The sequence below is a fragment of the Molossus molossus genome, unplaced genomic scaffold (assembly GCF_014108415.1).
Source record: "Molossus molossus isolate mMolMol1 unplaced genomic scaffold, mMolMol1.p scaffold_m16_p_17, whole genome shotgun sequence".
Taxonomy (NCBI): Eukaryota; Metazoa; Chordata; class Mammalia; order Chiroptera; family Molossidae; genus Molossus; species Molossus molossus.
This window is the reverse complement of record NW_023425352.1, coordinates 9,053,468-9,063,507: the sequence shown is the minus strand read 5'-3', so window position 1 is coordinate 9,063,507 and position 10,040 is coordinate 9,053,468. Positions and strand designations below refer to the sequence as shown.

Below are 10,040 nucleotides of genomic sequence, written 5' to 3'. Positions count from 1 at the left end.
CGTGGGCGTGCAAGTCGGGGCCCCAGGACTGAGGGCGCCGGCTCAGCCCGGCCGTCTTTGACTGCCCCGCCGCCCCTCGCAGCCGCACGCCGCCTTCACACCGGGTGCGGGTCCCGGGGCGGGTCTCGGGTTCCCGCAGCCGCGTGCCACCCTGGCCACAGCGCGGCGCGCCGGGAAGACTCCAAGTCCCAGCAGGCCCCGCGCCGCGAGCGCCGAGGCGGTAGGCGCGGCCCGGCCTGGAGTTTGCGCAGTGCGGCCGCCCGAGCCTGCTAGTACCACACCCCCGGGAGGGACGGAGGGGAGGCAGAAGCATCCGAGGCATTAAAGCATCCGAGGGAGCCGGAGGGGAGGAGAATGGAGTGACAGAGAAACACGGAGGGTGGGGGGTGGGGGGGAGACTGTTGAGGGAGGGGGGGAGGGGGGACACCGAGGGAGGAAGAAGCGGCGGCGGCGGCTCCTCTTTGCAGAGGGGGAAAACTCTGAAGGATAAGAGCAAGAATAATGCGGTAGGAAAGGCGGGCTCCCGGCTCCCGGCTCCGGCTCCGGCTCCGGCAGCAGCGACGGCAGCCCGAGCAGCGGCAGCAGCAGCGGCAGCACCCCCAGGCGCTGACAGCCCCGCCGGCCGGCTCCCTCGCTGACCGCCGACTGTCAATGGAGCTGGAAAACATCGTGGCCAACACGGTCTTGTTGAAAGCCAGGGAAGGTAAGAGGCAGGGCTGCTGCGCGCCCGGCTCGTTCGCCACGGGCCAGGGTGCGGGTGTCGGGCGGCGTGTGGGCTGGGGCGTGTGTGTGCAGGATGCCCGCAGTGAGTTGGTCGCGAGCAGGACACCTCGGAGACCAGCTCTGCAAACGCTTCATGTTGCCTGCCCTGGGTCTCAGAGGATCTGGACTTGGGTAGACAAGGAGAAACATCGAGGTTGCAGGGGTTGGGATGCTAAAATATCCCCGAGTTTCCTGCTCTAACCTTACAGAACATCTCGGCAGCTGTTGAAAAGGTCAGTTGGAAAAGCATTCATTCAGGAAGAGATGGGCAAACATGCAAATAAAATAGCTTTTCGAGTCGACCCGGGATGGTTCTGTGAGTGTGAATCGGTGTGTGTGTGTGTGTGTGTGTGTGTGTGTGTGTGTAGGGGCGGGAGGGGGGCGCTGGAATTAGCAGAAGCCAAGTCTTTGCTTGCGCAGGCTGAGTTGATACAGGCTATTGCTGGAAACCATCCGCTGGGAATGTTTCTTAGGGAAATCCCGTCGTGTGTAAGGAAGCCTTTTAAAGGCAAAGTAAGATGTTGAGGAATTAGCCTGTTCCTAGAATAACGAGAGGATGGTTGTACAAATCACCTAGAAAATAATTCAGGATTTCAGAGGTGTTTTGGGGGTGGGGGGAGTAGGGATTGGGGGTGGGATGGTAAGTGAATTATTTGATTTTGGCTCAGTTAAGAAAAGAAAGGTAAGTGTGCTGGTGCTTAAATGCGTTTCGAATGCAAATCATTACATTTCCTGTATTTGGCTGGCAGGAAATGTCTAAATGGAGTGGGTAAGATCCAAAAGTCAAAACTATAAACACACGTTTTGACTCTTCCTTGAGATGAAAAAAAAAAAAAAAAAAAAAAGTGGCCCAGAAACTTAGATGGTTCCTCAAATGATTGTGTGCCTATAAACATACATATTTAGGAACACCTGGGATTTATGTAACATCTCTTATGCCAAGATTTGAGCTCTGGCGTGCAGCCTTTTTATAAAACGGGGAAGTGTTTTTTCCCTTTCATGGGAGGAGGCTTTATTTGACACCCAAGGTAGAAGGCAGCCTAAGTAAGGACTTGACTTCAGAAGGATACTCGGGAGCAGCCTACGAAAATGCCATACCTACTTCTTAATATTTTCATTCACCCACTTTGATGAATGAAGGAAGAATTTTTGGCTAGCAATAAAACGATTTGTGTTTATCCAGCCGGTTCCATCACCTTGCAGCCCAGCAATTCAACCCAGCATTCACGTCGTAATTTCGTCGTCACTTGTCGCCCTAAAGCAGCCGCCTGGTAGGTTTGCTTTGAAAACCCCAGCTGAGTTTAAAATATGCAGGTCTTTTACCCTCCCCTTCAACCCCCCACCCCCGCGCCCAATTGCCCAGCTTTGGTGTAAAAACAAAAGTTGTTGGAAAGGCTGCTACTGGGCGACTTCAGATTCTAAGGCCTGAGTTTTTTCTTTTTGCCTAATCAGAAATTTTCGCGAGCTGGATCAGGGTAGGGGCTGATGGGCTCTCCCCTGGAGAGGGCAGTGTGTCCTGGAGGGGAAAAAGCAGAGAAAACGGCCCCCACCCTCACCCGCTCTCAGCCCCTACAGCCGCCACCTAGTGGTGGGATTTGGTTGTACATCAGGGCTGGGGGCTGGGAACGTTTTTCTCTCTCCCTCCATTCTGAAATTATTTCTTGGGAAATCACTGGATAGGATGGTGCCGGAGACTTTGCAAGTTTCACTGGTTTCTCCTGTTGTCCGGGAATTCTGCTCCCGAGACTTGCTGTTTCACACGTTCTTTGCCTAGGGTATGCCTTTTCCTTTCCTTTGAATTAAGTTGCTTATAAAATGTTTTGCTTCGAGTGAGCAAAGTGTTATCAGTTTTCTCCCCCAAATTGATCTCCCCAGTTTTTTCCCCCACCGAAATGAATTCACCTCCTGATATTTTGGTTTGTCAGGTTAACAAATTGTTTTTCCAGAACCTTTAGGGAAGAGCGCTGCAGGGGGTTTATATGGAATAACCGAATTACCATGATTAAAAATGCTAAAAAAAAAAAAAAAAAAAAAAAAATGCCTTACACTTCCTTGTCCTTTTAGAGTCTTTTAGATTGATTTTTGAGAGTTTGGTAGGCATCTCCTGGTGAGAAAATAGCTCTTGATGATGCCTTTGAAATGGAAAGGGTCTTGCTTGGAAGGAAATGGAGAGACTGACATATGAATGAGAAAAATTAATCACTTACATGGAAACCTCATTTTTAGATTTTCGTTTCTCCACTTCTTTCTTTTGTCTAAACAAAACCCACAATTTTAAGTGCTCTTCTTGTTGGGTCTTTATGAAAAATTTAAGCACATGTATTCTAATCAGTGTGGAAGCTTATAGAAATAAAAGCAATTTATTTTTCTTTTCTCTGTTCTCATATATTTGAAGTCATTCTTTTAAATTAAGTAATTGTGCAAATAATTATATTACAAATATTCAGAAATGAAAGTTCTAATCAGTTAGAAATAGCTGACCTAAAATGTATAGTATCTTTAAAAATCTGAGTTGTTTGGAATGTTTACAAACACTTCTTACTTGAATATTCTTGTGAATGGTCACAGATGAGAAATGTAATTGGTGAATGTGAAATTTAATTCAGTTCACTTAACAAAATATACTGTAAACAATCTGAAATGTGGCTTTCAAGTAAAAGTCACATTTGTCCCAAACAATAGAGAAACAGGCCTTGAAGAAAGACAGACACACTTTGCAAATTGCTATAAAGGAATTTGTAGTTGTTCATGTTGGTGGGTAATTTGGGGGCTTATCTTCTGTTATTGTGCATTCTGAAAGGCAGATGACTTCTAAATTCATTGTAAGTTTAGATTCTTACCATAGTAAAACATATATAAAGTGGAAAACATGAATATAACAATAAAGTAGAAAATCTATAAGCATATTAGAATGAAAATGATTCATTTTAGTAATTAGGAAACATAGCAAGCAAACGACACCTTTGGGACAGTTGTTTTGAAATGAGAAGAGATCGAGATCTGGGTTCAAAATTTTAAACCACCCAAATATATTTTGTGGGCTGTTTATTTATTTTGGTCTCATGAGAAAACATCAACTTGGTCATTCTTCGGAACTTTAGATCACTCTCCTAAAAAGTGATTAAGGGGGAAAAAAGAAAGAAGTTGAGACTGAAATAATTCGTTTATGGAGATGAGCTAAGTGATTAAGCTCAGACTAACTCTATCTACCTATTTATTTACATCTCAGAACCTCAGAAAATGGGCAGGCAAGCTAGTGTTGAAATAATAGCAGTGAGAGAGTGAGGAGTGCCTTTTTTGTTTGTTTGTTATTGCAGTAAAGGTGTTTGTGTTTTTCTCATATTCTAAGTCTGTTGCCTCTTAAGTGAACAGTGGTAAAAAGACATTTTGCAGGGGCCCACCTCTTCTTTCTCCACAGGCCAGCAGTAGTCATATCTGATCAATAAAGATGACAGGAAGTATTGATACAATTTCCTGAGCATGATTATAGCAGACACCAAGCACAGGAACTGAAACGTCAGAAATGTAATGACTTTGCCATTGACTTTTCACAATTGCTGAAAACCAGAATATGACAGAACCATTTCCTCTGATAACTCGGTGACTTGCTAGCTTGTCTCTTCCTGATGATCAAGATTGGGGACCTGGGCACTAATGGAGTTGGGGGTAGCAGAGGCTAGGGAGGGCAGGAGGAGAGAAGGAACCTGCATGCAGCAGGGGAGGGGCAGGCTCTTCTCGGACAGACTCAGTATTCCCCAGCAGGGCTGAAAGCCCCGGCCCCTCTTCCCCCTTCCCTCACACCCCAGGTTCATGAAGACGAACACAGAATAGCAATAGCTTTCATCCTGGTGCAGGCAGCTGTGTGTGAAGGCTGCCTGGTCTGTGAAGGGCAACGCCATTCAATGAAACTGCCTTTTATTTTGTTCTAAGTTTTTTTTTCAGTGCTGACAAGTTGGGGGTAGAGAAATCAAAAGCAATGTTTTCAGAAGGCCTTGCTCTCTTACAGAAAGATTTCAAGTGATGATTTTAATTAATCCAGCGGCCTGTGTTTAAAATAATCAGATAAATGCCCACAAGACTCTCGTCTTTCAAGAGCTTAGCTGCTTCTTGTCAGATTCTAAACTCCAAAAAGCTTGATTCTTGCAGTGCCCAAACTAATCCTTGGTTAAATTATATCTTCAGAAGCTGTCACTCTTGTAGTGGCTTGCTAAATGATACCTTTTGGATCTGGGCTGTAGACTTACATAAGGTCCTAGTGAATTTCAGGAAAAGAGCTCAACATACAACCAAACTCACCTTTACCAAGGGCTATTCAACCTATACCTGGGAACTTCCAGTGTTCTTAGGAAACCATCCAGGAATGCAGGCAACATTTAAAGTTAATATTTGTGCCCTGGCTGGTGTGGCTCAGTTGGTTGGGTGTTGTCACGTGCATCAAAGGGTTGCTGGTTCGATTCCCGGTCAGAGGAGATAACCGATTGATGTTTCACTCTCACAGAGATGTTTCTCTCTCTCTCTCCCTCTCCTCTCTCTAAACACTAATAAACAAAAATCTTTAAAAAAATAAAGTTAATATTTATTGCCAAAATATTTGTGGCTCAAGGTAAAGAATTATAATATCTAGATATTGTTGAGACAAAAAGTCTCGTGATTACAAAAAGGTATCAAGTTGAAAATCTTTTTGCAACTTGGAGGTGAAACTCAAGGAACAGGAGAAGGTGACTACAAACAGGTGACACCGAGAAAAGGAAATTAGGGATTTCCTTAGTTTTACTGCCCCTAGCACCACACCTCACATAAAAGTAGAATAGTGAAGACAAGGGTTTGAAGATGTAATTTTAAATGATGAAAATGGATTATGTGGGCTTAAATAATAGGGGTAATTTCTACTTTAAGACACATCCTGTTTTATTTCAGTGAAATGTTTTATTTAAGAACATCATAAATATATTGAAAAGATTTTTTTTTTATCCTTACCTGAGCACATTTTTGCATTTATCTTCAGAGAGAGAGAGAGAGAGAGAAACATTGATGTGAGAGAGACACATTGACTGGTTACCACCTACCTGACCCCAACCGGGCCAGGGACAAACTGCAACCCAGGTATGTGCCTTTGTGGGAACCAAACCTGGGGCTCTCTGGTCCACGGGCTGACACTTTAACCGCTGAGCCAAACCGACCAGGGCTTATTGAAAAGATTTTAATCAATAAATCAAACTTCTTAAAATTTTATGCTTTTGGGGTGAAAACAATATTATTTCTTTTAGTGCCATCTAAACACTGGAGGGAGCACTCCATTTTGTTAAATCATGCTGCCTTTTAAAGAGAAAGCAGCTACTTGCTGATTAGACCCCTGCCTGCCAATTTCTCATTTTGAGAATACAGTTTTTAAATTGTCTTCTGAGATTCTCGGAAGCGAAAAATCATTCATTCATTCATTCAGCATTGATTGTTGAAGGACCCTGTGGGACATGACATTTTGGATGTCAGCCTTGGAAGGTGCAGTTAGAGGTGGGTGAAGGGATGGAATTGGGCATCTTAGGCTTTTAAATTGGTAAATTCAATATGAGCAGAACCAGATTTTTTCCCCCCAAAGCGATGAAGCTGACTGGTTTGACCTGCTCAGCTGGGTACACTGTAGTGACTCCACTATGCCTAGAACTTGGACAATAGCCTTTAAAGATAATTCAAAGGTCATACTTGAGGGATAGGCCAGAAGCTGGAAGACAACTGATAATTTTCCAAGACATTGTGTTTTTATGAAGGTCATTTCTTAGACTAAACTATTTTTTAAAATATTTTTTCTTTATGATTTTAGAGAGAGGAGAGGAGAGAGAACGAGAGAAATGTAGGTGAGAACGAACATCGATTGGCCGCCTCCTGCATGCCCCTCACTGGGGATCGGGCCCACAACCTGGGCATGTGCCCTGACCAAGAATCGAACTGGGCGACCTCTTGGTGCATGGGTCGATGCTCAACCAGTGAGCCCCACCAGCCAGGGTGAAGGTCATTTCTTACCTATGGAAACCATGAAAAACAATGGCAAGAAGACCCATTGGTTGGAATGACAAGATCCAAGAGGAAACTGGTGTGCAGTGGTGCCTTCTAGGCAGAGCTTTGGTGGTTTTTCTGGGGTAGCATCCTGGGTGGGGTTGGTGGGTCAAAGTTCTGGAGTAAAGATGCTGGAGGCCTCCTTCCTTTCTGGCTTTTTGTTGGGATTGTTTTGGGCATGTGGTCTGATGTAGCCTGTCACTGGCAATGACCCGAAAGGGTTAAAGACATCTAGTCCTGTAAAGGTGTGGTATCCAACATGATAGCTTATAGCTGCATGTGACTATTTACATTTGAGTTAATTAGGATTACAAATTCAGTTCATTAAGCATTTAAACCACATTTCAAGGGCTCAGTAGTCCCATGTGGCTAGTGGCTACCATGTTGGACTGTCCAGACACAGAACCTTCTCAGCACTGCAGAAAGTTCATTTGGACAGAGCTACTCTGGAGTTCTACACCGAATTAAATAAGAGTGTGATAACCCTGTACCTTCTGCTATGATAATTGGGGGAAGGGGAAGGAGGAGGTGAGAAGTAAATGAGGGGGGTGGGAGGAGACAGAGACAGGAAGGGTGTGGGCTGAATCTGGAAGGTTGGGAATTAGGACTGACTCCAGAGGAAAATTCAGTTCAGAGATAATCTTAGGTAATGGTGGTGGTGGGGAGCCACCCATATTTCCTTTTATTTAAATTTTAAAAAAATGCTAATTTATCAATTTTAGAGAGAGAAGAAGGGGGGAGAGAGAAAGAGAGAGAGAAAGATCAGTTTACTGTCTCACCTATTTATGGAGTCATTGGTTGATTCTTGTATGTTTTCTGACTCAGGATCAAATCCTCAACCTTGGTGTATCAGGATGATGCTCTAACCAACTGAACTACCTAGCCAGTCAGGGCTTTTTAAAAATGTTGTTTTATTGCCCAGCTGGTGTTGCTCAGTGGTTGAGCGTCGTTGACCCATGCACCAGGAGGTCACTGGTTTGATTCCCAGTCAGGGCACATGCCCAGGTTGTGGGCCCAATCCCTGGTGGGGGGCATGCAGGAGGTGGCCAATCGATATTCTCTCTCATTGATATATCTATCTCTCTCTCCCTCTCCCTTCTTCTCTCTCTAAAATCAATAAAGAAAAAAATTTTTTTTAAATAAATAAAAATGTTATTTTATTATTTTTTTTCATATTTTGTTGGGAAATTTGCCTAGATTGAGCAACTGACTTTCCTGATTCAAATTAGGTGCATATTTATAGATACATACAGAGCCCCGTGTTCCTTCTCGAAACTCCTGAAGCTATTTTGAACCAGTCATTTCATTAAGAAAAAATTAAATTGTGTGTAGGAGATCTACAGAAGGAACTAGACACACACACACACACACACACACACACACACCAACTTTTTGCATGGACTTCAAAAAGGTGCTCCAAAATGAGGGTGAAAATATGTAAAACAATGATAGGGGTTTCCATTTCTTTTGAATATGTTTTTGATTGAAATTTAGAGAGAGGGAGAGAGAAAGGGAGAGAGGTAGAAACATCCAGGTGAGAGAAATATTGATTGGCTGCCTCCTGCACACCCCCTGCTGGGGACCAAGCCAGCAACCTATCTGGGCATGTGCCCTGACCTGGAATCGAACTGGGACCTCTCAGTCCATAGGACAAGGCTCAGTCCACTGAGCCACACCAGCCAGGCTCAATTTCTTTTGAACAGGAGAGGCTGAAATAACATCACAAAGAAAGATGTCAAAAACACTGTTTTTGTACCCACTTTAAAATGGTTTCTCTTTAAAAACTGTTTCCTGTGAGATTTGAAACATTTTAAGGATACCCCAGTTAGAGCGCATTTAAAAAGCAACATTAACATTTGAAACAATAAAACAACTAGTTGCTATTCTTTGGTGTCTAAAGCAGGGAAGTCTATTTGAAATTGTGCCAAAGAATCAACTGGTAACATTTTTCTGACAGAAGTCAGTCATAAATTAGGCTAATTTCCAAAGGCCTGCCTTGTCTCTAGGAATTTGTAATCTGTGAAGTATCAAATTTTTTTCTTAAAGGCAATGATTAAGTGAACATCAAAGGGCAACTTTGGGCGCCTGTGCAGAAAGCAGAAGACCCTGAGATAGACAGGAACATCCCTGTGTCATGAAGTGGCCGAACCCACAGGACAGTCGGCCTTGATGCCCCCAGCCTTCTCAGTCGGTCTACCCTTCTGCCCTCCACTTTTCCAAAAACAGTTTTCCCTGGTTTCACAGATGGAGAAACTGAGACAAAAAGAGAGTCATTTGTCCAAATCACTTGAATTGTGGAGAACCCTCCAAAGTCCTTTAAATGTTCAAAAATAAGTTTTTCTTCTTCCCTGTAATATTGTAAGCCAAAAACCAAACCCATTTCTCAGTGTGGTTTGGTTTCTAAATGTAAATCCTCTCGAGGTTGCAACTGTGGAAGAGGAAGAGGGTCTGTCAGAGTTCCTGGAGCAAGGGACAAAGCAGGAGCATAATTTTCCTTCCAGACCATGCTCTCAGCTAAGGCCAGTTTAAGAGCAGTTGGATAAAGTATTCCTACTAGGTTGTGAGTGACTGATAGATGAATCCTCACAGGAGGTGTTTCCACTTAACTGTGGAACTGTTGCCTGGTCATTGTGGCTCAGTGGTTGAGCCTTGACCCATGCACCAGGAGGCTGACGGTTTGGTTCCTGGTCAAGGCACATGCCCAGGTTGTGGGCCCGATACCCGGGAAGTGGGTGGGCATGCAGGAGGCGGCCAGTCCATGTTCTCTCTCATTGATGTTTCTATCTCTCTCTCCCTCTCCCTTCCTCTCTAAAAACCAATAAAGAAAAAAATGTTTTTAAGTGGAACTGTTTATCAACTGAAACAAATCTGTGGTTTAGGAGAGGAAGGTATATATGTATACTATACATGCATGCCTGCACATGTGTGTGCACACAGACAGGGCTGTGATCCTTTCTGGAGCCCCATTTACCTGTATTTTCTTTCTACCCACATTTCCCCTCCACTGCCCACCCCCCACCATATCAAAGAGCAAGGTCAGCCTCCTGGCATCCTTCTTAGCAGGGCTTGAAGAGAATCTTGAGTAGCCAAAGAATTGCCCCTGAGGGACAGGTGTCAAACTAGATGGGTGGTGGTGGGGACATGTCATTCATTGGCTGTGGCCTTACCTCCTTTCCTTATCAGAGCCAAGACATGTGCACTGGGCAGGCCAGTTCCTGCTGGCACTG

The 10,040-nt window shown here is 44.3% G+C and overlaps 1 protein-coding gene across 2 annotated transcripts in view; it reads left to right on the top strand.

The window, feature by feature from the left end:
- The first annotated feature begins 305 nt into the window (after nucleotides 1–305).
- Nucleotides 306–10,040, top strand: part of GRK5 (G protein-coupled receptor kinase 5) — a 200,768-nt gene continuing 191,033 nt past the window's right edge. Inside the window, exon 1 of one of the 2 annotated variants that reach the window (XM_036264781.1) lies at nucleotides 306–703. In XM_036264781.1, the coding sequence (XP_036120674.1) occupies nucleotides 652–703 (52 nt within the window). In that variant the 5' untranslated portion in view covers nucleotides 306–651. Of the gene's footprint in view, nucleotides 704–2,013; nucleotides 2,034–10,040 lie in introns of those variants that run through there. The other variant, XM_036264784.1, reaches the window with a different exon arrangement.